The 27,648-nt window shown below is 40.5% G+C and overlaps 5 protein-coding genes across 20 annotated transcripts in view; all 5 read left to right on the top strand.

Annotated features, from left to right (window-relative positions):
* Positions 1–4,837: 4,837 nt before the first annotated feature.
* Positions 4,838–17,139, top strand: LOC111592370 (sushi, von Willebrand factor type A, EGF and pentraxin domain-containing protein 1). Its single transcript, XM_023304536.2, has 15 exons — positions 4,838–4,873; positions 6,388–6,543; positions 11,553–11,815; positions 11,876–12,350; positions 12,424–12,576; positions 12,644–12,793; positions 12,862–13,038; positions 13,095–13,390; positions 13,724–14,132; positions 14,196–14,375; positions 14,446–14,572; positions 15,136–15,248; positions 15,305–15,658; positions 15,736–16,251; positions 16,310–17,139. Exons 2-15 carry the CDS (start codon positions 6,411–6,413, stop codon positions 16,441–16,443), a joined length of 3,480 nt encoding a protein of 1,159 aa, XP_023160304.1. The 5' UTR covers positions 4,838–4,873; positions 6,388–6,410; the 3' UTR covers positions 16,444–17,139.
* A 1,097-nt stretch (positions 17,140–18,236) lies between these two features.
* On the top strand, positions 18,237–20,876 carry LOC111592356 (fibrous sheath CABYR-binding protein). Its single transcript, XM_023304512.2, has 6 exons — positions 18,237–18,476; positions 18,539–18,642; positions 18,704–18,775; positions 18,842–19,481; positions 19,551–20,329; positions 20,403–20,876. The coding sequence occupies exons 1-6, from the start codon at positions 18,386–18,388 to the stop codon at positions 20,778–20,780; spliced, it is 2,064 nt and encodes a 687-aa protein (XP_023160280.1). The 5' UTR covers positions 18,237–18,385; the 3' UTR covers positions 20,781–20,876.
* Positions 20,877–22,468: 1,592 nt separating this feature from the next.
* Positions 22,469–25,177, top strand: LOC111592352 (serine protease gd). Its single transcript, XM_023304509.2, has 5 exons — positions 22,469–22,698; positions 22,753–22,903; positions 22,960–23,137; positions 23,242–23,838; positions 24,331–25,177. The coding sequence occupies exons 1-5, from the start codon at positions 22,489–22,491 to the stop codon at positions 24,839–24,841; spliced, it is 1,647 nt and encodes a 548-aa protein (XP_023160277.2). The 5' UTR covers positions 22,469–22,488; the 3' UTR covers positions 24,842–25,177.
* Positions 25,178–25,213: 36 nt separating this feature from the next.
* On the top strand, positions 25,214–26,038 carry LOC111592353 (protein twisted gastrulation). The gene has a single exon (XM_023304510.2). The coding sequence runs from the start codon at positions 25,232–25,234 to the stop codon at positions 25,949–25,951; it is 720 nt and encodes a 239-aa protein (XP_023160278.1). The 5' UTR covers positions 25,214–25,231; the 3' UTR covers positions 25,952–26,038.
* Positions 26,039–26,855: 817 nt separating this feature from the next.
* LOC111592349 (voltage-dependent calcium channel type A subunit alpha-1) overlaps positions 26,856–27,648 on the top strand; it is a 60,378-nt gene continuing 59,585 nt past the window's right edge. For all 16 annotated transcript variants that reach the window (XM_030225926.1, XM_030225916.1, XM_030225930.1 and 13 more), the window contains exons 1-3: positions 26,856–26,931; positions 27,117–27,217; positions 27,309–27,542. In XM_030225926.1, coding sequence (XP_030081786.1) covers positions 27,310–27,542 — 233 coding nt within the window. In that variant the 5' untranslated portion in view covers positions 26,856–26,931; positions 27,117–27,217; position 27,309. The remainder of the gene's footprint in view (positions 26,932–27,116; positions 27,218–27,308; positions 27,543–27,648) is intronic.

Raw genomic sequence — 27,648 nt, 5'->3', positions numbered from 1 at the left:
AAAGTAGAGCTGGACTTGGGAAAAGACGAGATAAATGATACTATGTTAATGATCATTGAGCTAATCATAATTAAGTAAAATGTCCTTAAGATACTAATGAATAAGTTAATAGTAAGCATAGTGATAACTAAGAACTGTTAATAATAATGGTAATGACAATTATTAAAGAACGAATGAGACATTTGATGAACTGATGAGACATTTGTGTCTGTTTATCTAATAATAAATGTGTCTAGTATATGTGTCACAGATGTTATATAGAAAACCAAATTCGAGTACTCCAAAAAACCTTCTTTGTCTTATGCTGCATCCCATTTTATAGTCCGCATCTCCTACGTTGTCTAGTTGAGCTTTTGTTTCAGTATTACTGCGTCCAGGCTTCAGTTTTTCTACCGCAAAGCCTTTTCGGCGCTGTCACTGACTGCTCTCCAAGCATCGTTGTCTTTGCACATTTGCTCCATTATGGTCTCTACCTTGATTTCACCGATAGTTTGTGCCAGGTCGGTGCCCCCTTCTGTACACCTTTCGCAATAGAAGAAAGTCTGCTCTCCGTTAGTAGATTTATAATGTGGATGATGGCATTGATAATGATATTCATGTGAGTGATGATAATCATACTGATTACAATTATCTAACTGATAAAGTACATCATGATAATTAAGTCGTTTATGATAATAATGATGATAATGATGAAGATAATACTGAAGACCTTAGGTGCTAGAAAGATTTTGTATTCATGATGAGCATCATAATCAGCTTTAGATATAATTTCTCAAGTAATGTACACAGCTTAAAGACATGTTGATGGGCTAAGGGTATCTTTAGGTCGGACACTCCCTACTAGAACACTCTTTTTTGTTTTTTCTATTCATTATTGTCTTTTGCTTTTGTTTTTATTTGCTTTTTTTGGCTGCTTATAAGTTGCATCATCGTCATGATTGCCGGCCATGCTCACGCACGACTGCCGATTGACACGATCTACATAAAGATAGTGTATATATGGATGTATCTATTTCAGTTATTTATTTGTATATATGTTTATGATCTACTGATTTGTTGTAGCCATAGTTGCCTCTGAGTTCTTGCTGTTCTTATGCCATATTGATTTTGTATATACATCTTAGATATACTCTTAGATTCTATATATACTAAATTTAGTTAAGTACTCGCGACTAGAAGATACCCTGCACCCACTAGCACTCAGAGCTGTCGTAACACACAGTTGAACTTTCTTTTATACATACAAATATACATTTGTATATACATATATACAGACATTCTTTCTCAAACACACACACACACACACACACACGCACACAGAGGCACGCACGACACAAGCTGCGCCACTTTATGCAGCGATTGTACTTTCTCTTTCCTATGCCCCAAACTATGGGACATGCATTCTTTGGTGTTTATACATCCGATCATTGTGAAACTTCTGAACATGATAAATATCCAAGTTAATTGTCGCCTCAAACACTGAGATCTTAGATTAAGCTTACAACTGCTTCATTTAGACATCTGAAGCTTGATCGATTATTCTAGTAAAACTCTGTTCAGATCTGTTTACCTGCATCTCAATTAGTTAGTATATATGATTATCATTGAATATATCTGTTTAGGTATATAGATAGGCATATACATTTCCCAATGCGTTCTAATAACACAGAAGTGCACAGTATGTTTGGCTCGGAAGCGGTCAAAGCAGAATGACGAATCTATAAAAAAAGAGCTTTATTTTTAGTGCTCGCCGTTAGGAATAAGCCAAATAAAGAACCGACACAAATGAAAACCACAAACAACTAGAGCTAGAGTCTTTGACTTCTGCTGTACGTCCACTCGCTGGCTAGCACCGGCGCGGCGTTGGTTGCATCACTCCGCCGTAAACGCTGGGCGACAGTCGTTGGCCATTTGGGCTCACGCGCGATCTACTTCACACACACACACACACATGCAGACGTACCTATTTGTACATATATGTGACAATGTATTTGCCACAGTTGACTGCGCTTACCTTTATTGACCATGCCAATTAATAGAATTAAACAGAACACGGCTTTTACTGTACTCCAGTTCATACAAAGTACGGTTTTATTTTCTTTAGCTCATTTCAAGCTGCTCTGTGAACTGGACGGCAGCAACATAAGCAGTAAGTCGGCTCTTGGCGGGTATGCGCGACGCAGAGTTTACCTATACCTTATTTTTATTGCACATTGAATCGTACTATGCGCTCTGTGTTACTTTTCTTACTCATACACGAAGTGAAGGGAGTTATTGATTGTGTGAAAGGCCCGATATTTGTCACATATAATCATATATATACGTTTGTCTTGTTAAGCTGCGACAAATCGGGAATTGGCATGCCTTTTAGAACGTAAGCGCTCTTACTTAAAGTCATTTTTGAGCTACAGACTATTCATTTAAGACATCATTGGGTACACAATCATCAGATAGTTAGAGCCCAACATATTTCTTTTGAATCATAGTAGACTCAGTACTCAAAATATTCTCTGAAATACACATATGTATAAAGCATATACGTCTGCTCCAGATGATATGAAGCCGGCGTGCAGAACAAACATACGAATATCATATAAAATTTATATAGGTCAGAAGAAGCTTCCATTTGGCTTAGTGCACATTAGCACATTTGCAAAGCTTTGAATACGCCCGGTGATACGCGTTTTAATGGGTACGGAGTATTAACACAGCTACACTAATAAATATTGTGCAAGTGCCTGGCAAGCACGACCAGTCGATGCTCTGTAAAATGCTTGAAAGTGTTTGAGCTTCATACTCTGCCTGAACCTTGACAAATATATAGGAAAATAGGCACACCTATAGAGGTGGACGTACCATATAAAATGAGCAAAAGACAAGCATCGAATTGGATTAACTTCTGAAGATTATCTGGAGGCTATGTAAGGTATTATTTAGAACTTTTTTTAGAATTGTTTAGTTAAGGCCCATATAGCCCTTTTGACCCATTTAAATGATTAAAGGGTATAAGCGAATCATGTGATATTCGAATGGAAAATACCCTGCATTCGTATACGTATTCCTCATTGTTCCCACAATGTACTAAGATTTTTCAGGAAAGATCCATGAAAGCTTTTTAAATTAGTTTTGCAATATTTCTATAATGTATTAAGTTAATTCAATATTGAAGCAGTAAATCTATATATGACTACAGATTGTAGAATTACTTATCATGTGAAACAAGATAATAAATGGATTGTTAGATAAATTCAATCTAATGTATATATTCTGTTATCTACAATGCTTATATGCTGTTTGAAGCCATCTGGCGCATACAATTGGTTATACATCATCTGTTATAAGCAACATGTCTTACAAAATATATTATATGCAGCCTGTTATATATAATATCTGTTATATAGCATATTTTATGCGCAATCTGTTATATACAATCTTGTATACACAATCTGTTATATACAATATTTTATACATAAGCTGTTATATACCATATGTTAAATATCTACAATCTGTTATACACAATCTGTCATATGTAAAATCTGTTATATACAATCCGTTCTATACATTCGTTATACTTTCTCATACCCCATATGCAGTATATGCAGGGTATATACAACTTTACGTCGTTAACAATGGGGTAGCAATGCCGGCACTTTTACACACCGGTTGCTTCAGTAGTTGCAAATGTGCTTGATGGAGGTCTTAGATATTACATGGTAAATACAAACTTAACATTTTATAAAAGCTAAGCTTTTAAAGCTAGCGTACTTTAAGAGCAGCAAAAATGTTTTATTATCTTTTGCATTAACGTCAAAGTATAATTAAAAGAACCAGTTTTTGCTGACTAATTCTACAAAAAAGAATAAAACTGAAGGCTACTAGTACAAAGTATAAGCTGAGTAGTAAGTATATTTATTTAAGAAAAAAAATTTAATTACTAATACTATAGATCTAAATAAGTGAAACTTATATTCTAATAGTATTAATAAAATAATCATTGATTTATTAGTGGAGAAAATTTTATTTAATTTAAATTTGAAATTTAATTAGGACTGAAAAAGAAACTGAAAATATAGTTTCAAAATGACTAATATTGACTGATTAATACAATTTGAATAAGCTTATACATTAAAAGGTAAATAGCTTTTATTTTTCTTTGTTTATATAAAATATTTCAAAGTTTTTCCTGTTCTTTAACATTGCACATTGCACACTCACATATCCATAAAAAATGGCAATAACTTATGTTACGATCCACCCTCGAACAAATTGTGTAAAGCTTTGCGATTGCGCAGCTTGCTTGTATTTCACGTCTGCAACAATGCCACAACAATGACAAACAGCTAACCGACCAACCGAGCAAGCGAGCTACCGGCCACCCGACCGCCCGACCGCCCGCACGACCGCATCAACAATCGTCCGAACAACCAAACGAACGACCGAACGGCCAATCGGCCAACCAAGAAACCAACAAGCCGAACAGCCATCAGCAAACCAATCAACCTTATGGTGACGGTGGTGGTCGGTCGCTCGTTCGTTCGGTCGCTCGGTCGCGCCGTCGGTCGCTCGGTCGGTCGCTGCACACGCGCATTGCTGCGAACTTCTGTAAGGCAAGCGCCAGCAGAAAACCAGTTATAAGTCAACTTTCATTCCAAGCAGACGTGTCAGGCGTACGGATCGGAGCGCGTTTTAGTGTGTTGTGTTTGGCAACAGCGAACTCCGTTAAAAATACATATAAAAAAATATATATATATATATATATATATATATATAAATTCATATATATATATATATATTGTATATGTAAATATGCACATGCATGTGTATATACACGTTTAATAAATTCACGCTCATAGATAACCATTCATTTCAAAAGGTGCTCGCCAGTCCAAAAAGTATCTTTTTATTTATTTATTTATTATTTTTTAAGTTGTTTTTTTTTCGTGCTGTTGTTAAATGAAACGACTTGATCTCCCACACTCAACCTCTGGGAAGAGTAAAAGTAGAACATTTCAAGAAAGCGAAATCAATAAATAGTATACCCATATTTGTACCTGGTATATAATCATAAATATATCTGCATACAATATGCGCTACATATATATATTGAAGTGTGTGTGCGTGTGTGAATAAGTGTGTGTGACATAAAAAAACTGAAATGTGGATTACGTTTTGAAGTGAATTGCGACTAGTGACTGTGTGCGTTTGCCTGGCTCGGATATTGGTTCGGATTCGTATTCGGATTCGGAATCGGAATCGGAATCGGATTAAGTTTTGAATTCGGCTTGAGCGCATTGTACTTTCTCATATGGATTCAATTAACACATCGTATATCGAATTCATGAAACACTAACCAAAAAACTAATGAACCACAGAGACTTGTGGGGTTTTTTGGCCAGTAGCTATCGACGCACAACAAAGGCAACATCGTTGATAATTAGTGAAAGATACTAGTTAGATGTAACGAAAGTTGGAGAAACCGGTCAACGAAATGCCTAACTCAATAACAATTTATGTATAGATATATATATATATGCCTTCGCAGCTATTGCAAGTGATCTATGGCTGCATATGACAGGCATTTCCTTTTGTTTATTGCCTTTTGACCTATTTCTAAATGTATAGATATATATATACATATATATATATAATGGATTTCTTGAATAGACCGTTAGACAATAATCATATTTCGCTTGCACAGCCTTGCCGCTATGTCAGACACAAACAAACATTTGAAGGCCATAGGTTGAGATTTCAAAATAGACTGCAAAGAGTTCAGACCATAAACAGCCAACTTAGCCAAGAATGTGATTCCCATGGCAAAATACAGAAACAAAAACCACAGACGCTGCATAAAGTAAATCCAGTAAAGTGGTTTTCAGGCCCCAACATTCACATAATGCATAATATCTATGTAAGTGCTTCCCAAGCCAATCTACTATTGGGGAAGCCAACATATATTCACACACATGTGTGTGCGTGTGTATATGTTAATACGTATGTATGTATGTGTGGCTGCACTTACATGTTGAATGAATTTTTGGTTTCAAATAGTTTTGAGCTTCAAAGTCATTGCCCGGTTATTGTGATTTTCCTCTGCTTCTTCTTCGTGTTTAAATGCATTTGTTGTTGCTTTTTATGCACCATTACATACACACACACACACACACTGATACACTCTTACACATTCATATTCATGACTATATCAAGTGAAAATTTCAGTGTGAATGCAAAATGAAAATCTTGTGAGAGAGATCAAACTCATGGTTCATACACAGCGAGGCTTAGTTAGTTGTTGTGAATATTAATTAAATACATATGCTGCACATGCAATTACATACATAAATAAGTTGAAAACTAACTGTATATACGACTGCAACTAATCAACAGCTAATAACAGCAAAGAGCAAGCCATGTTTCGCTTTAGCCAGAGGTTATTGTTCGACTCGTCGGCAAACGATTTGCATAGAGCCATGGCCTCTACGAAACACTCACTCCTGGTAATGATGATGATGATGTCGCTAATAACATACGGAAATTGTCACGGTAAGTTCCTTATCAGCAGCGATGATGACGATGATTAAATGATTGAGAAAATAGTTTTATAACAAAGCAAAATGCAGCGAAGTCCTTCAATTATTATCGACTATTTAATTGCTGTTAAGTTTGCTGCATAAATATTGTAAATTAAATACTTATTGTCTACAGATTTCGAAATAAATATGCAATATTTATAAATCATTACAGTTTGATTAAGATTCTGAAATTAAACATTTCCAATTTCATTCTCAAATATTTAATTGATCTAAACATATTTTGGCAGAAGCATGAGCCAGAGCCAAATCTAGAGCAGAACAATTAGACACAATTCATATATATAATCTTTATATATGGATATACATATAAGTTTGTATAAGTCAAGCCAGAATTTGACGCTTTTCAATCAAGCTCACAAACCGCAAATCAATTAATGCTAAATTAAAAATCAAATCAAGTCAAATGCTATATATATCTATATATATACATATATTAGTCGAATTAGTATGTATTTTGATGTACAGCCAGGTCTACGCATCGAGAATTAGGCCAGCAAATGTTTGGCTCCAGCAGCTAAAACTGCTTTGTTGTTGCTGGCTTAGGGGCCAATAGCCCAGACCTAAAGTACACCTGCTTCATCTATCTATAGAAAATTGGCAAAATACACTTTCCTCTATTACTTATACAAGATGCATTTTTCTTGACCCATTTTGTTGTTCGACTTTTTCCAATTGTTCAACATTATTTAAATAATTTTTATAACGCTTATAATTGCCTGGGGCAAACGCATTTCGAATTTTGTTGACGACTTTCAAACATTGCATACACCTATGTATGTGATATGTTTATAAATGTCGCTTTTGTGTCGTAACGGAATTTAGATTCAACCTACCTACCCAGCTAGCCAGCTAGCTAACTACCTGGCTACCTCTACCTGTGCTGGCTGCCCCAGTTAGCGCAAATGTGAAGGTAGTTCATCTGTCTTTCAGACTCGTTCACTGAAATAAAAGGGTATATTAGCTACTTGATTCGTTCGGAAAGGCATCGCCGTCTTAGACAGAGCTCGATAATTATCGATCATTATCAAGTTGCTCGACAGATCAATCCAAATTTGTTTGTTTCCATAGCTACTTATAGGTATAGCCACTCATGTATGCATATTCACTGAACTCCCCACACATTTCGTATAAAAACTTTAATTTCAAGTCATTGCCATATTTGTTTGATTGGCCAACAACACATGCCAACAGGAATTGCTAATTGAAACGTATAATTTTTATTTATGTTTTATTTTTGTTTATTGTATCGCAATTTGATTGATCTATTACGTCAAGTTATAGGGAATTTGTCAAAGTTATTATCAAAGATTTCGTATCTGAAAGAAGCAAATAGGGTCGTAAACCTAAAGCCTATTCTAGTTTCCAGCTAAGATTCAGTAAGCCAAAAATACTTTGAAGTGCAAGCTTATTCTTGGCTATCAAATTTTATTGACCTTTGATTTTCTTGGTATTCAATAGGAAACAAGTCTTATGCTCATTAAATCTTAGGTCCACTTATATCTATTGATAAGAACAAGCAGCTAGGACGATTTTGTCGTCATTCTTTCTGTTTATCCGTCTGCATGAACACATCTTTCGCTGATCCTAATGGAGCTAAGCACGCGCTTAGATAATCGATAACTTGAATGAACTCGATGAAATCGCATAGGTCGAATGTGGCATGACAATTACCATATTTAGTACTCAGAGTACTTCACTTTTTGCTTAACAACTTGAATCCGCAAAAATCAGAAAAACAAACGTATTTTTAAGCAACGACGCGCGGTTCCGGGTATCTGCTAGTCGAGACTGCCTCTCTCCCTGCTCGCCGCACTCCGACTTATTTAAAAAATAGATGAAGCCAATAAAAATTGTGGCCAGTTCCGTCCAATTTCACGTGTACGGGTTTTACATCTTAAGACTGTGGGCCGCATACGAATAATTACAGTAATTATAATTGCATGATCTGATCTCCGCTGCTCTCGGGCTCTGACATATGGCGACAAATATGTAAATATTTTATAACGTATTATTTGAAATTTTTTCTTCCTTTCATAAATTTGCAATCGCTTTGTGAAACTTACAAATTCCGATTTGATGAATAAAATTACTTAAGTGGACAATATTTTTTGAAGCAGATAAAAAGGAAAATGGAAAAGACTGATTTAACTGTTTGCCTAGAGCTTTAATACATTTTCCCTAAGCAAAGTTAAAGAAATTGTTATAAAAAGTTGTTCAAGTTGAGGAAGTTAAACGGACAAGGAAACAACTTTTATTACTCTCAAATCGTATCATACACATGCGTCCTATATACATATGCCCACACAAACTGAAAGACCCATTGAAGTCATTTTATTACGTGTATGTATAATTGTTTAATCTAGATTTATGCGAGGTCTTCCATGAGTGTTCAGAGTTCTCTAAAAGATTCTAATGGCAGCGAAAGGAAAATGGTTAATAGACCAAAGATCGTAACTAGCTAATTGAAGTGAAGACTTCTTCACTTATAGGTCTAAAACGGAGAGTGAACGACCCTTGAGGCTATAAGTCAGATGGATATATATGTGGATATTAGTTATAAAACAGAACTCGATTTATTTTCAAGCTGTCCAGGTCTTATAGAGCTGAATAATTGCCTGGGAAAGGAATAGAGCTAATTGCGAATGATATGTCATGTGTTTTTATTGCACGCACAATGCAACTGGCAACCCTCGTATAAGTATGGATATCATAAGCACTGGTAAAACCGGATAAAGGCGATTGTTGTCTCATAACAATAACTGCTTTTTATACGGCTCTTGGGCATAAGAGCGAAAAATAACAAAATCATTGAAGTTAGCAACACTTTGCACAATTGCAACGTCGAGAAGGGAGAAACCTGACATCAACAGCTGCAACAGCGAACAACAAATGAAAAATTGAAACAGCTTAAAAACGATGCCAAACCCAGCCAAGGAACATATGCATATCAAATTTAAATACATTCAGCAATTGATGATAAAATACTCTATTCTCGGCTAAGCGACTTCATAGCTCAAATCAGCCTTAACTTTTGACCTTTTCATCTTGTGCTCGCACTGACATGCGATATCTTTTGAGGGGCTTATAGCTAATAGATATTCTAGCACGGTAGATCGAAAAACTATAGGAGTTATTGATGGCCATATGCCAATTCCGTATCATATGTGAATAATTTAGAGTTTGATCTTGGACTGGACGTTGATCGTGCCAATTATTAATTATATATCCACTTAGTCTCTATATTTGTATGAACGACAGCTCATATATATATAGATATATAAATAAACACGTATGTAAAAATATATATATTCATATATTTTAGATATTTCTAAGAGTCCAACTCGGTTTGTGTGTGTGGGAGAAATTTCGATTTGTTTTCGATCAAATCGAAGCTTGAAACTTGTTTTCTGCTTTTGTAGGAAAATGTTGATGGTAACATGAAATGCGGATTCCAGATGGTATGGGAATGTTTTAATATCTTAATGGGCATAAAACCCAGCTGAAGTCTAAAGCGAAAGAAAAGGCGAAAATAATGTTACAGTCGGCTGCAATTGCCAATGTAATATTTGCACATAATATCTATGCCAATAATAGGGCCCATATAAAGCTTGTACATATATACATACATACATATATATATATATATATATATATATATATATATATATTTGTGTATATAAGGTAGATGGTAGATAACAATAATGAGAGTTTTATTCTTAAATTGTTACAAAATTTGAATAACAAATTTTCGGCTGGAATTTATAGGCATACAAACGTACACATAAAACTTGTGAATATTTTAGCATTATGGGAAAACTGTAGAAAGAAACGGAAAAACTTTTAATTTGTTCGTTTACAAATTATGGTCTCTGGGAAAAAAGCCCAAATTTAAGTGATTATATATTATATGCAAATTAATTGAGTTCTTGTGTTCTAACAAAGGGAAATCAAGAAGAAGAAAAATGGGTAGGCAGCTACTTTCAGGGCATTGTGAAATTGCTGGACATTTTTCTAGCCATAAAGTAGTCGAGTGTTCAAAGCATAACTCCATATTTCTTATTGCTGTTTTTTTCCAATTTCTTATTTGATATTTGACTTTATTTCTTTAGTTTACCTTTAGACCATTTCTGTATTTTCTCTAAATTTTCAGTATTGGAATATATTTGAGCTCTTACTATATAAATATAAATATATATAGATATAGCTTACATATAGATGTAGATTGCATAAACCTGAGAGCTTGATGCATAATGATACTCATTTTCATATAAATAAAAAGATTTGGCTAAAAGTTTAAGTTATGCAAAGGCTCAGCATATAATGCATATAATACCTTATTCAGGCTCTGCTACTAAATGATTCAAAATCGAAATTCGATCACCGAAATGAACGAATTATAAACAACTTTTGGCTTTACAATTTCAACAGGCAACAAACCAAGACTTACACATACAAGCAAATAAATATGTTGTAAGTGTAAATGTTCATGATCGACTTGAATATGGTTTTAAGACGCGTCAACTTTTTGATACCCTTTCCAAGTAGCATGATGTAAAAGCTTGCACTTTGTGTGAGCGCGACAAATTTTTTAAACATTTTGCAATACTCTTTTCTCCAAAGGGAAGAAAAGGGAAGAAGAAATTGTGCACAGCTGCTTGTGCAAATGTATGTATACACGCATACATACACTTGAGAGAGAAGGGAGAGTAAGAAAAAGAAAATGGTGCATTGTGTGACCTGATGAGAGCATCGGATCTCTCGCTCGATTGCACGACGGTAGAAGAGTGTCGGCTTAGCCTTCGCTTAGGTGAGAACGCAGGAGAGAAAGGGTCAGCAAATACTGAGTTGTGTCATGTTTAAGAAAGTGTGTTCTAGTTGTCGCATCTATGCTTGAATATACATATGCACATATGTAAGTATATAAGAGTAAATAACGGCCTTTTGTGTATATATTTTTAGTATGTGGACCGCCGGCAGTGCCGCTAAATGCCAAAGTTCGGACAGTGTCCGGTGAGACGGGCATATCGGAAGCCCATTACACATGCGATGCCGGTTACGAGCTGTTTGGATCGCCGACAGTCAAATGTGACTCGCGAACCGGCTGGGAGCGAGAGCTGCCCTTCTGTGGTGTCAATGTCGCCTACCGGAAGCCAGTTAATCAGAGCTCCTATACGCGCAGTGGACCGGCCAGCTATGCAAATGATGGCAAGCCAGGCAATAAGGTAATTTATTATACATATATACATAAGTCAAGGCTGAATCAGACGTGGTGTATCTCATAGAACCCAGATGGGCAGGAGTGCTCAGAAACGCAAAAGGAACCATCGCCATGGTGGCGTGTGGATCTCTTGGCACCGCAAGCGGTGCATGTGGTGCGCATTACAACGCGAGGCTGCTGCGGCCATCAACCGTTGCAGGATCTGGAGATACGTGTGGGCAATAGCAGCGCGGATTTGCAGCGCAATCCACTGTGCGCCTGGTACCCGGGCACACTCGACGAGGGCATTGTGAAGACTTTCACTTGTGCCCGACCGCTAGTTGGCCAATATGTGGCCATACAGCTGGTTGGTGTCGAGGGCAGCTTGAGTTTGTGTGAGGTGGAGACATTTACAAATGATGAATTTTCGGTTGATCGCTGCTTGAGTCCCAAAATTGGCGTTGATACCGTTGTGACAACATTCTCAAAGACATGCTACGACTTTCATGTAACGAAAGGAGAAAGCTTCGAAAAAGCTCAAGACATATGCAAGCAAACAGGCAAGTATGCAGCTGACAAAAACTATCGATAAAATTATTAACGATAGCCGCCATCCTTTTTTCTCTCAACCAGGTGGCAATCTCGTGCACGAGTTTCGTGGCGCTACAAGTCAATACATTTTATCGGAATTGGAGCGTCGAAAGTCCGAGCTGAAACCGCAGTTGGTTTGGATTGGCGCACAAAAGGAACCGGGCATTACGTCTCGCACCTGGAAATGGGTGAATGGTATGACATTAAAAATAACTAACTTTTCCACAATGTATGCAACACCTAATGGCAATGCGAATTACAGGTGAAGTAGTGCAGAAGCCGGCATGGGGCAAGGACCAGCCAAATAATTACAATGGCGAACAAAATTGCGTTGTCTTCGACGGCGGACGCAATTGGCTCTGGAACGATGTTGGCTGCAATCTGGATTATCTGCATTTCATATGCCAACACAGTATGTTCAGCTAAATTTGAACAGCCAGCAACTGTCTATATGATTTTTCTTCTATTTATTCTATTTAGCACCTTTGTCCTGCGGCTCCCCGGATGCGAAGCAAAACACAACGGTACTGGGCAAAAAGTTTACACTGGGCGAAAAGATTCAATACGACTGTCCAAAGGGCCACTCGCTGCTCGGCCACGCAGAGCGCGAGTGCAAAACCGATGGCACTTGGAGCAACTCGGCTCCAAGCTGTAAATGTGTGTAGACCTCACTCGCAGAAACGACTCGATGTACTAATGCATTTTCTTGGCAGATGTTGACTGCGGCGCACTGCCAGAACTCAAATTTGGCTCGATACATCTGTCTGAGGATCGCACCAGCTACGGCGTGGTGGCCACGTACAGCTGCCACGAAAACTACACGTTGATTGGCAACGAAAACCGAACATGCTTGCAGGATGGCTGGAATGGCAAGCAGCCCGAGTGCCTGGTCGACTGGTGTCCAGATCCACAGCTGATAACGGGCGGCCATGTGAAGTTCAATGACAAACGAGCTGGCTCCACGGCCACGTATGTGTGTGAACCGGGCTACGTGCTCGTTGGCGAGGCCGTAAGTAGCTCAAATTGAGTCAGTATAATTACTTTATATTCACGTTCACAATGTGATACGAGTGTATTGGCATTGTCCAATGTACGTCTTGCCGTCCATCCGATTGTCCAGAGACTGCAATTTCGGAGTAGATGCTCAGGTGTTGCCTGCTCTTATAAGGTCTCATTTACAATAAATGATCAAAGCCAAAAACTGTGGCAATTGCTGAAACTATATCTCCTCTGCAGCATCTGCAATTTTTATGGATGATCTCTGCTAGACCTATAACTAACATTGGGTCAGCGATCTTTGGTTTTCCATGCTTTTATGTTCATATATGTTCATATATTATAGATCATTTCCTGTGGATTGGGTGGCGAATGGTCGAGCAAAACGCCATCGTGCAGATTTGTTGATTGCGGCGCACCCGCTCGTCCGGATCGTGGTATATCGATTCTACTGAACGGCAGCACGACCGTCGACTCTGTGGTCAAATACGAGTGCGACGAGGATCACTGGCTAGACGGGCCGTCGGAGCTGTACTGTACTAGGGACGGCAAATGGTCGGGAGAGGCGCCCGTCTGTGAGCTAGTCACATGTGAAACGCCGCAAGTGCCAGCCGGCTCCTTTGTCATCGGCTACGACTATAATGTACACTCGAAGATACAGTACAACTGTGACCCGGGCTATATAATGCATGGGAATCCAGTGCTTGAGTGCCTCGACACTGGCGATTGGAGCTCCGACGCGCCCTACTGTGAATGTAAGTATTCCGTATTACGGTAATGCAAACAGAATTTAATTTGCCTTATATCTACTGTGGCAGATATCGACTGCGGCACCATATTGCCCATACCCTATGGCACCCTCAAATATGTGTCCAACACAACGCATGTCGGCTCAGAGGTGATTTTCAGCTGCACGACATCCCACAAGCTGAGCGGCCCGCTCAAACGGAAATGTCTCGAATCGGGCATCTGGAGCGAATCCTCGCCCAAATGCGAAGGTAGCACTCACTATGGAATCGCATTTGAACACACATTACATTTAATCATGCCTTTGTTTATGAACTCTAGAAATTCGCTGTCACGAACCAATGTTGCCTACGCATAGCCTGTTGTCCGTCACCGGCAATGATCGCATGTACGGCCGTACTCTTATACGGACAGCAGATTCCACACAGAATACGGCCCAAACATACAAGTGAGTTGTCAACTCGGGTGTGCTCAACTAGAAGAGATTCTAATACAGTAACCAACTATGGGAGCTAAATGACCCTAGATGTACGACTTTAATGAAATTGCCTAAGTGCAAGAGTCCAAGCTTTCAAATTAATAATTAGTAATGAGAGAAGCTATCCAAAATCTGAAATTATCATTAGCTTTGCACTCCTTACAAGAGCTCACAGAGTAAATTTAATATCTATAGGTCTAGGATAGAGTTGAAGTTGAAGAAGTTGACTAGGCTGACTCAGCTCGTTCTCTTGATCGACAATAAGCCACCTCTTTCTCTGGCTGTTACATACATTATGGTCCGCTCACTCATTTTCAATGAATAGAAAGTTCGTTTCATAAGATGAAGCGAATATGAACTTTAACATTCATCATGTTTCTGTGTAAAGTTAGGCTATCGACAGCAAAATCATTTTGCTGAAAATAACATTTGTATACAATTTATATATTGTCTCACTTTGAATATGGAATTTCGCGTGAAATCTTGTATTGAAACCTGTTTGCTGAAATGTAATCAAGTTGTTGGCATTTCAGAATTGGAGCGCTGGCAAAATACCGTTGTGAGCGTGGGTATAAAATGGTGGGCGAGGCACTGGCTACCTGTACGGATAATGGCCAGTGGAGCGGCATAATACCAGAGTGTGTTTGTAAGTATACAGAACAGAAAACATAAGCGAAATACATCATCATTGAACACTTTCAGATGTGGAGTGTGGAGCTCCCGAAAATATAACAAACGGCAAGGTCACATTGGCAACGAATGTCACCTACTATGGAGCAGCTGTCCTCTATGAATGTAATGTCAATTACAAGCTGAACGGCGTCTCGCGACGCTTGTGCACAGAGCATGGCAACTGGAGCCACGAGGCGCCCAAATGCGTGGAGGTTGTCTGTGATATGCCAAATGTAAGCGATAGTCTAATTGTTGAGGCAGACACTCGGGCTGTCGGCTCGATGGCTCTGTTCAAGTGTGCCAAGGGTCGCATCTTGATGGGCAATGATACGCGCATCTGCCAAAAGAATGGCAAATGGTCGGGCAAGAATCCGACATGCAGACGTAAGCATTATCGATTTAGCTGTTCTGTGCTGTCTTTACAATTTGTATTAATGTGCTTTATTTACCAACTGAAACAGCTGTCGACTGCGGACGACCATTAGCCATTGACAACGGTCGCGTCATCGTGGTCAACGATTCCACTCTATACGGCGGCTCTGCTGAGTATCACTGCATTCCCAACTATCAGCGCATTGGCCAGTATTTGCGTAAATGTACCGAGGAAGGTGCTTGGAGCGGAAAACAGCCGCATTGTGAGCTGGCAGCTGTCGAGGGCCAAGAGAGTTCGGAACTGGGCACAGGTGTGGCAATAGGCGCCACAGTTATCGTCGGCTTGCTCGTCATCTTTGGCCTCATATTCCTGTATCGCAACAAGGCGAGGCCGGTGAAAAACACAGAGAATATTCAGGCAGCCGAAACGAAAGATGAGCGCAACGCTGCCGTCATGTCCTATTCAACGCTGGAGGCAAACAATCGCATGCACATGGATAACAATCCATCGGCGACATTCAACACATTTCAAGGGGGAGCTGCGCATCGGGGAGCTCGCAGTAATGACAACGCAGTGGACGGCGAACGAGTGAACAATCGCTCAGGTGCCTATTAAGACAGTTATTCATAATTATTTATTAACTTATTGAAACGTCTTTGCAGAGAACATTTACGACCAAATACCAAATGAACAGTTTTATGATGCACCTTACGAGATGCGAACCAATGATGAGGTATACGAGCCTGAGCCAGTATCCAATAATGTGATCACAATCAATGGCATTTCAGTGCGATAAAGAGCATGTAACATAGTTAGATAGATGGCTGGCTCGTTATAAGCATCAATATGCGCATGCATGCATCATTAATGTTAACTTGTGTTTATATATGTATATAGTAATTTTAGAAAGGACGTGAATAATTCGAAGTATTCGAATGACCATTTATCGCCTACTACCCATGCCAGACACACTAGACAACTGTCAACTCTTGTAATTGTAACACAATCTAGTGCAGGATGCTTCTCTGACCCGATACTATCTAATTTTTAATCAGACATGTGCACATGTCTGTCCGTCTGTCTGTTGTTTAAATATTAGCTAATGCATTTGGAATGTATTGCTTGCAGTATTGATAGTTCCTTTCACTATCCAGTAATTGATTACTTAAGATCCAGATCGATTTACATTCTGCGCTCTTATCTATACCACTCCGCTTTATCATAAGCGCACATTTGGGTGCCATATTTAAGCCCTGAAGACTTGGATTGGACTAAAAGCTAATGCTGAGAGAAGAAGATCGAGAAACTCTGATTGTGTTTATGTAGAAATGGAATGCCCGTCTGGCTGGGTACAGGGTATCTGTTAGTCGGCCGCCATCGACTAGAGCACTCTTATTTGTTTTTTTTTTTAAATTATTACTATATATAAATTTACATATATATATAAAGCGAAATATGTATGATCGGAATGTACAACTTTGTTATGCAATGTGTAAGTACTCGCTAATGCTTAAGTGAAAGAAAGAAACTATGTTGTACTGAAATAAATATGTGGTTAACTAATTTATTACGGGTCAGATAAACTGAATGAATGCATATGGCCATAAAGATAACATAATTCATATATAAAATAATACATATTCAATACTGGGTCACAAGGCAGTATCTGCCAGATTTATCGTTCGCGAAATGAGCTTCAGTGTTCGTCGATCTGTTTTGAAATTCTACAATATAATATGTATACTCCACGAAGCAAACAGAGTTTATTGGTGCGTCTTGTCCAAGCGAGCCATGCGGCAAGAGACTTGAAATTTGGAGCATGTAATTTGGCTGGTTGCTGGTTGGTGGCTTCATCTAATAAAGGCCGTTGAGGGGCGTGGCAAATAGGTAACTGGTGTATAAGAATTGCGATTGCTTAGGACGTTAGGTTAATGACATTTCTAATGCTGCCCACTGCCCTTGGGGGCGTGGCAAATCGCTTAGGCTGTAGCAAAAGCACTCCCAAAGTTTGACCAAAAGGCCGTGTCTGCGTCTGCTCACGCCCCCAACGCAAATCGAAAAACAACTATATTTTACTACAGACTCAAAAAAAAAGGCCATGAACGAGGCTAATGCAGTTGCTGGTTAAACCTTTTTGCCTTCAAGTATATTGAGACTATATAGTTATGTCTATTCAAGGCAAATCGGGCAAGTCTCCGGATAGCATAGTTGGTGTTGGCGTAAAGGAATAAAACCTCGCACCTTGAAGGTGAGGCTGAGAGAGGGAAGGCTTTGCTCCTACAGTTCTATAGTTGGTGCCCTATATGGACAAATAAGTTAGTAACCAACCGGAAGGTGCTGCAACCGAGGAGCCGTTGGCGCCTGAAAGACTCACGTCGTGGGCTAAGGCTGGCCCTGACTCTACTGCCCTGGTTAAGCTGCTCTACAAATAACCCCATGATGCCCATCGAATAGATGGGAGCGTGAACGAGCATCTTGCAGTTGCCAGGACTCGACTGCATCGCTTCTAATTGTTGCGTCAGGCACTTTAAACAAAATTGTTTGATCAATATTTCCTTGAGAAAGTGCTGTGTAGCTGCTAGGCCTGTGCCCAGAACAATAAATAGTTGTTCAGAACACACATTTCAACTTACAATATGCTTGATGCTAACAGAAATTTGGCTCTTTTTCAAAATTATTCTAAAGTATTTGGATGTTGAATCGCTTATGTATAAGTTTGGACGTAGGCGGAGTAGACCATGGCGAGGAGAGCTGGAGCACAGCAGCTGCAAACTGAAATCAGTACTGACGAAGATCTTGAGAAGTTCCTAACCCGCCCGGGACTGCTCAGTATATACATATATTTATATGTAATAGCCAGGAAGTTGTATTAATCTGATATTGATTTGCAGTTTTGGAAGTCTACTCGGAGTGGTGTGGACCATGTCTGGGAATGGTTGGCACGTTGCGCCGAGTTAAAATGGAATTGGGAGGCGATTTCTTGAGCCTGGCAATTGTATGTAGTTGCAGACCTCAGTTTTAACAATTGATTAGCTTAGTAAAGCCATTGCCCACAGTGTAAAGCAGATACCGTGACAGCTCTGAGGCGCTTTTACAAAAAGAGTGAGCCGACCTGGCTGTTCGCAATGGTAAGTCTAAGTCTCTTGCACTCGTACTGAATGATGTCTAAGCCCTGTCTTTGTTGTCGTCCCAAGAATGGCAGAGCTGTTAATTTGTTCTACGGGTCCGATGCTCCAAAACTGGTCTCCCTCATAATCAAAGAGTTAGAGAAGGCGCAGGCAAACGTCCCGCGACCAACTTACTCCATTGACGCCTTGCAGCCGATCGAAGCGGAAGCACTTAAAATCAAGAATGATGCAATTGCCAAGGCTGATCGGATTGAGCGGGAGAAGCAACATAAGAAGCGATTGGATTACCTTACCCATTGTACGGATCTCATAATGGAGAATTTGCCAGATATTGGTGTGACAATCTTTGGGCCACAAGTCTCTCGCGATATGTTTAAGAAACTCGCCGAGCCAGCCGATCACCTTAAGATGCAGTGCAAGGATCGAAAGTATCTTGAAGTGACCGCAGCGGACTTTGAAATCATCAACTTCGCTTGCAAGAATCCGTTATCGACCGACATCTTAGAACAATTGTATGGCAAGGAAATGCTTATATGCTTCTGGAAAATAGACGAGTCCGCTGGACCCATACCCCATGTGCTGGCGACCTATGCCCATGAGCTAACTAAGGAACGCGTGGCACCGGCCGATGATGATCACCCTGCGCCTTATCCAATTCCACCTATCATCTCCCCCCTGAAGGTCAAGTTCGAGGTGGAAGTGGAAGGTATGTCGATCGGGATGAGTGAAACTTGCGAAATCTATTTGTTTTTATTTTGTATATTCCTTTTTGCAGACGGCGAAGTGTGGGTTGAGGAGATCAGCTCCTCAGAGGAGGCCAGGCAAAAAGCAGCCGAGAAGAAGGCGGCTGAAAAAGCAAAGGCCGCTGCCCAACAGGACGAAGGCCGAAAGGAAGAAGTAGAGGACGATGGCGAGGAGGAGGGTAGCGAGGAAGAGGAGGTTGTGCAAGCTGCTCAACCAGCATTCCCGGGCATGCAACTCGACATGGATTTGGGACTGGACGATAACGTTGTCACCGAAGAGGAGGTCGAGGAAGAAGAAGAAGAGCCCCCGAAGGCTCTAACGCGCACAAAACGAGTCAAAATACCGCCCATATGGGTGGCTAACAATCGTCGCACCCATGCAGCTTTGATCTATGTGTTCTTCCGCAGTCAGACAAACGGATTTTTGCCTCCGGATCCACCACCAGAGCCACCACACATCATAATGGCATTCGAGGCGTCTAAGCGCGATGATATTTTGGAAGTGATGGAATCCATAAAAGAAGATGTCCCATTATACGGCTTCTTCACGAACGACACGCCCGGCGACGCGAAACTAATAACCAACTCGATATTCCGATACGACGAGAGTAAGGAGCAGACACCAGCCGACCGATTTGTCCTCAAAGTTAACAAGGTGCAATCGTATACGATGCTCTCGTTAGTTCAGTTTGAGCCGACCTATTGCAGTAGCAATGTTGAAAGTGGTCGTTTGGATGCACTCAAGTTCTTCCCGGAGGACTATAGGACTGACGAGGAGATACCACCAGACGTGACGCCGAAGCCGAAGAAGGTAAAGTTTATTTGCTTTGATTTTGTTCTTTCTTTTCTTGACTAACTTACCCATTTGTCTATACTTTGTGCAGCAAAAGAAGAAGCAAATGGTCGCAGAACCAGAGACCAAGCCACATAGATCGCGTGATGCATCTAGGGTGAAATCCGTAATAGCTCCAGAAGCTGAGGCTGCGGCAGCCGCATCAGAGGCTGCATCCAAGCCACCAGATGGTGAGGCTGCACCAGCCGAGGCACCCGCGGCCGAAGCGGCGCCAACTGATGCACCACCAGCCGCTGAAGCGGCGGCACCTGCACCAACAGAGGACGCACCACAACCTGCCGAAGCAGCACCCGCACCTGCACCGGAACCACCCAAGGAAGAAGCCCCTGCTGAGGCACCAGAGCCACCTCCAGCAGAGGCTCCAGCCCCACCTCCAGAAGCCCCAGCCGAGCCAGCACCAGCCGAATAGTTTGTCTCACATAAATTAATATATTTATATATTCATGTGTTTCGTGGCGGTGTACTAAGCTTATTGTCAACAACTTGCAAAATATTCATGAAATAGTCCATATCTATATTGCTACTACCTTTATTCAAGTCTACTACTATTCCTGTCCAGCTACTCTTATTATTGTGCTGTTTCTGGTAGTCTACTACTATTCTCCCACTATTCGAGTCTAGCTACTCCTCGAAGTCGTGTTATTCCTGTCTAGCAATTCTGGCTCTACATCTTAGATGACTGTTACTAATCTGGCCTAGCTAGTTACTCTTCTTACTCTACTCATCCTGATAGTCTACTGCTATTTCTGTCTAGCTACTCCTGGAAGTCTCCTACACTTTGAGATCTACAATTATTCCTATTTAATTGCTCCCCTTACTTTACTACTCTTCGATAGTTAATACCATTCGTGTCTACTACTGTTCCTGAAGTCTATTAATATTCTTGCCTAGCTACTCCTCTAAATCGATTCCTGCCTAACTTCTGTTCTTACTCCACTAATATTTTTACTTTATTTATAATGTTACTCAACTACTATTCTCACTATTATCTTCAACTGATATCTATTACTAATCTAACTGTAGGACTAGGTTTCCCGTTTTAATCTACTACTCTTTTTTCTACTAGTATTCTAACTCCAGTAATATTCTTATTTAACTACTACTCATTCTCTACTATTACTATTATTCTACTACCAGTCTTAAGCTACCTATGTTACTGTACTAATACATATGTTACTGTGCTAATACTGGATTTTTACTGCTATTACCTGTCTACTACTATTCTACTACTATTTTACTACTATTCTATAACTACAATTCTATTATTATTCTACAACTCTTTAACTACTCTACTACTATTATGTTACTATTTTTCTACTGCTCTACTATTTTTCTACTAATATTTTACTGGAGTTCTACTACTAGTAGTATAGCTATTATACTACTATTCAACTATTCTTTTACTACTATTCTAATATTATTGTACTACTTTTGTCATTTTACTACTACTCTTTTACTAGTACTACTATTCCTTAAGATATATTTTTTATTCACAATATCCAATAAAATTTAAAGCACTCGTTTCCATTTGTTAATTATATACAGGGTATAAGAAGCGTCATATAAAGCCCCTAGATTAAGTGAGTAAACATCTAATGATCCAATATTGTATGCATGTATGTATGTATGTATGTATGTCTATTATGCTCAAAACGTAAACAGAGAACGAAGCACGCGGTCCACAGATAATAGGTTTTGCGAATAAATAGGCTGGCTCATTAGGGTGGCTCAGAATTGTGTGACATGTTAAAGCTGAAATGAAAAATATATAATTTCTTATTCATATGTTACTTGATTTAAGTTAAGTTAAGATGGATGTCAAATATTTTATTGAACCTTGAACGAATTGAATAAAAATAAATAAATAAATAATAAATAATAATATAAATAATAAATAAATATTGTTTATGGAAATGACGTTTTTAAAATTTATTTCATATATATATATATAAATATATATTTCAGTAGATAGCAAGACTTTCTCGTTCGTCATAAATTAAAAGGCAAACTGCTGTGGCGTTGAGCCACCCTAATGCATATGGACGCGCTGATGTGAATATGAATGCAGCGCGAACAGAGAGAAGTGAGAAACGCATGATAAAGACGAACAGGTGACGATGAAAATGCATTTCACTACAATTTTACTGATATGCATCGAGCAATTTACTAAGGCTCTGGCCCAGGGCATGCCGGTTAGTCCGTGTCCGAAGGTCTTTCAATACAGGTTCGATGGCAGCGAGTGGTTCGGTCTCGCAGCCATACGGAATCCGGATGTCCAGGCACTGCAGATCCGCATAACACTCTCCATGCGCGGCAAGCCAACGACGGTGGGTGCTTGAGATGCTTGAGTAGTGATTCGAATTCAGTTTGCTGCCTTTCAGAACTACCTAGGTGAGATTGAATTGCTGACTCGCGGAAGGTTTACAAGCAATGCGCCTGTGCTCTACAAGATTCGCTTTCCCAAACATCACTTTCCACCCAAGCTGGTGCTCATTTCGGCAAATAATCAAGTTATCTGCATTGGATCTGGCGGTACATAGTATTACGATATATACACATATGTGGCATTATTTATAGTCTATCTATAGATCACAGCATATTTATGACTCAAATTCAATTGGAGCACACGCGAAAGCTAACCTTTGTACCCGAGAGTAACTCGTCGGGTCTCATGATGCCGCCAGCCGTTGAGGGAGACTTTGGTATGGTTGTTGGCAAGGAGTTGCCGGGAAATCACAAGCCTCTGCCGCCCATTCAGTTCAAGAAGTATGCATTAGGCTCGTGGTCTGTTAAATGTATATGTGTACCTGTAGTCCCTCATGCAGCGTGCATGGGAGATTACAACTAGAAGTGCCTTAATATCGTTGCAGAAAAAAGTTTCATACTCCGGGCGAAGTCTGCGGCCGGGTGGATGAGACCCTTGACTTTCGTTTGCCTAAGCGAAGGCAACGGAAAATGGTCTCAAGTCCCACTGCTGAGCCACACGAACTGAATCATACGCTTCGCTTTGAAGCTGAACAGTCCGGACAGCTGCCAGTTTTTGACTCGGACTACGACGACGCTGTGGATGAGGATGAGGATGAGGATGAGGATGATTCCATCGTTCTTGTGGATGGTCAAAATGATGCGACTGGCAATGCGATGCTGCCCTCGTTAACGCGCGGTGCTTGGCCCTGGCTGGCGGCGATTTACGTCAACAATCAAACATCTCTGAACTATCAGTGCGGAGGTACTCTCGTCTCCGCGCGCGTTGTCATTAGCTCAGCCCATTGCTTCCAGATGTTCAATCAGCGGTACACGGCCAACGAGGTGCTCGTCTTTCTGGGCAGGCACAACCTGAAGAACTGGAACGAGGATGGCTCCCTGGCAGCCCCAGTCGATGGCATCTACATACACTCCGACTACAACGGACAGTTGAGCAACTACGACGCGGACATAGCTGTTATTCTACTCAAGAATGAAGTGCGGTAAGCGGTGATCTCGCCCTCTCTCCCCTCTCTTTCTAACTCTAACTAATATAAACTAATAATAAATAATTTAACCATCCCTAGCTAGCCAGCTTATCCCAGCGAACTAGTCGACTGCATCATGTCAAAACTGTAACAATTTCTAAGTCAATTGTCAGGTATAACTTGTTCGGAAATATCCGACTAGGACATACCTTCTAGGGCACCCCAATTCCTCTTCTTATTGATAGTATATTATAGTATAGATATTTATGATATCTCAAGCTCATTTTTATTATAACTTAAATGAATTTGCTGCTTTAATTTGTATAGTCTTGAAAGTCATGTCTGATCGATAATTAGTAAATGAGCTGAGAAACGAGGTCGGACGGACAGAAGGACATGGCTGAGACCCTCATCTTGATCATGAATATATATATACATGTCTGCTTTCTGTCGATCATTTGCTCAAAACGTATATACCCCTTTTGTGATATATTGTTTTCGTTTTAGCTTCAATACATTTATACAGCCCGTCTGCCTGTGGTCGGGCTCCAGCAAAATGGAATATATCGTGGGCGAGCACGGCATTGTGATTGGATGGAGTTTCGATAGATCTACAAATGAAACAGCCAACTCGAAAAGTCCAGCATCCACAGCTGAATCGAAGTCCATACCAATTGTGGTAAAGGCGCCAATCGTTGCCAATGCGGATTGCTTCAAGGCCAATGAACACTTTCGCAGCCTCTCGTCGAATCGCACTTTCTGCGCGGGTTTCCTGCTGGGTGGCCACCGAGTGAATGGGCGCAAGGAGCTAGAGAGGCGCGGAGCTGGCACGGGTATCTCTGGTGCCGGACTGATGATACTCAAGAACAATCGCTGGATGCTGCGTGGCACAGTGTCGGCTGCCCTGCCCAGCGAAAAGAGCCCCAGCGGCGCATCAGCTCAATGCTGTATTAGTCAATATATAATCTACGCAGACGTCGCCAAGTTTATTGATTGGATAATGGCTTTTGTTATTTAATTTGTGTATGTATGTGTGAGAGAGTCTCTGGTCTAATGTAATGTAACGTGTGCCCGATTCAAATGCTAAGTTGAGTTTGAAGTAAATAACTGCTGTGATAACCCTCGATGGACGACATGCTACCAACTTGACACGTGATCAGGGCTACCTTGACCGCCCTGGGTGGGTTCGCAACGATCCCTTCTTACCTAAACAAACAAAGCCTGGGCTTAACTTCTTTTAAATTGCTTTTATGACCAGCTAATCCACTACCTAGCAAAGCCACAGGCCCGCGGGTTGCTTTACCTGACTGGGCACTGATTGTCAGGTGTGCGGTTGGCGCATATATAAATTTGAGTCGCAATATCCAATATTGCATCATTGTTAGTTTGAGCCTTGATTACTGCAGTAATGCTGAAGTTGGTGTTAATAATAGTTGGATTCGTTTCGGTGGCCGCCAACGATGATGGCTGCAATGAGATGGTCTGCGGCTCAGTGGTATCCAAGTGCCTGCTCACCCAGAGCTGTCAGTGCAAGCTGAACGACTGCCATTGCTGCAAGGATTGCTTGAATTGCTTGGGCGAACTGTATACGGAGTGTTGCGGCTGCTTGGATATGTGTCCGAAGCACAAGGACGTCTCGGCCGCATTGACGCTTCGCTCGGAGATAGGCGACGTCGATGGTGTACCCGAGCTGTTTGACACCCTAACTGCCGAGGACGACGATCAATGGTCGACCATTCGCATACCAATGCGTGTTGGCTTCAAGCAGCGCATGGAAGGTGAATCCAATCTGATCAGTCTGCCCAGGCACCGGCCAGCCGACACCGTCAACTGCACTGTCATCTATGTCAACTCGTGCATCCGATCGAACAAATGCAAGCAGCAGTGCGAGAGCATGGGTGCCAATAGCTATCGCTGGTTCCACGACGGCTGCTGCGAGTGCGTGGGTGCTCATTGTCTGAACTATGGCATCAACGAGAGCCGTTGCAGCTCCTGTCCGGAGCAGGATCTGCTCACAGCGGATGCTGCCAGCTCGGATGCTGAACAGGATCTGGAGCGCATATTTGGCTTTGAAGATGATGCGCCCAACGACATGTGGGACTATGTCGAGGACGAGGACATGGATTAGATTATGCCTAGCTGTTTCATTAACTGTTTTCTACTCATTTACACTGTCCAACAAATTGTACATAACCAAATAAACCAAACTTTTATCTCCTGCATATTGTATGAATGTTCTTCGTTATGTTTTTATAGCTAGAGACACACAAAATTTGTATCGGGCATTGTCAACTTCGAGCTAAACGGCCAATCTGGGCACATAATTGGGGTGTAGAGTATGAAGAAGTGACAGAACACTCATGTATTTCATATATATTCTTGAGCAGGCCAAGCTGAGTCGCTCTGACTGAAGCATTGAGGAATCATAAGCATAGATTCTTATGGAGTGCAAGCTTATCGCAGTCATTTTCTTAAAATCGATCAAAAATAGATAAAAATCGATAAGAAAAATTGATGAAAATCTATAAAAATCGATATATCTAATTGGTTTCCAGAGTATATCTTGAAAATTATAAAATATGAAGCTAATTTCATGAGCTATCTGATTCCCTTTATTCATACTCAAAAATTTGATTGACGAATAAAAAAATTGAAGTTTTGATCTTTTCAAATGGATATTTAATGAGTCAGTCAGTCAAAATTTATCGAAAGTCTAAGATTATAGAACTTATATATATATATAAATATATATATTTATATTGTGATGCAATCGATTCATTGAAACTTAAAATTCGAATCTGTCAAGTTTCGCTTTGTTAATTTGTCATTCGTTTTATTTTTTTTTTTATTTTATTATTACGTTTAATTACCTGGCTTTAATTTAGGCTTTTGCTTAAGTTTTAAACTCAGGTCACATAAAATAAGTAGCACAAGCACTTCCAGGCGCTAACTAATTAATGCGCATATGCTCGATGCTATCGAGCACGTCATCCTCCGCATCATCATCTGCTGTCCTCCGTCTGTTCGCTATTGTCATCATCAAAGCCCGCTACGTACATGCGCAAGTCTATCTCTATGTCTGTGGCGATGTGTGTGTGTGGGGCTCAGGTAAGTCGGCATGCCTTGCTGTACAGGTAGCACATCAGTTGAGCCCGAAAGGTGCCAGAGAATGCATCCAGCATCGGTCGCGTTTCAGATACGAATATGTTTGGTCTTTGGCTAAGGCTGATGCCAGATGCAGATCGTTTCAGTGCCTAAAAAATTATATTAAATATTATGATGTTTGGCAAAAGGGTTTTGGCCAGTGCAGTGCGTGGTACGTGTAGCAATAGTCGAGAACGGGTTCGGATACTAACGCATTGATCTCGGGGCAGGGCTTCCTCTATAAGAAACAGTAAGCTCTGTCATCTTTCATAGTCGTGTTGTCTTGTAATGTTTAATTAGTTTGGGGTGCGTGTGTGTTTTTTTTTTTTTTGAACTGTCAGGATGCTGGGTGGAGTGGGTGCTCGACGCGGTAGGGTCTCATCCCCGATGGGACGTTTGGCAAACGCAAATACCTTTAGTCTGGATGACAACATTGCCATCATTGGAGATGGCGTCACCAGGGGCGGCACACCGCCGGGTTCGCACCCACTTAACAAGCGCCGACGACCCCTAACAGCCGCTGGCCCGGACAATTGTGCACCATTACCAGCGCGTCTCAATTTGGGTGATATTATGTAAGTATGATCCATTTTGCCTTAAAACCATCCCTAAACCTACTGTGATTGCATCATATTTTATTAAAGATCTCGAATCCATTCGGTCGATACTTTGCTTCGTATA

The sequence above is a fragment of the Drosophila hydei genome, unplaced genomic scaffold, assembly GCF_003285905.1.
Source record: "Drosophila hydei strain 15085-1641.00,03,60 unplaced genomic scaffold, DhydRS2 tig00008150-arrow-arrow-pilon, whole genome shotgun sequence".
NCBI lineage: Eukaryota > Metazoa > Arthropoda > Insecta > Diptera > Drosophilidae > Drosophila > Drosophila hydei.
The sequence above is the reverse complement of the archived record's forward strand: the minus strand, read 5'-3'. Positions and strand labels throughout refer to the sequence as shown.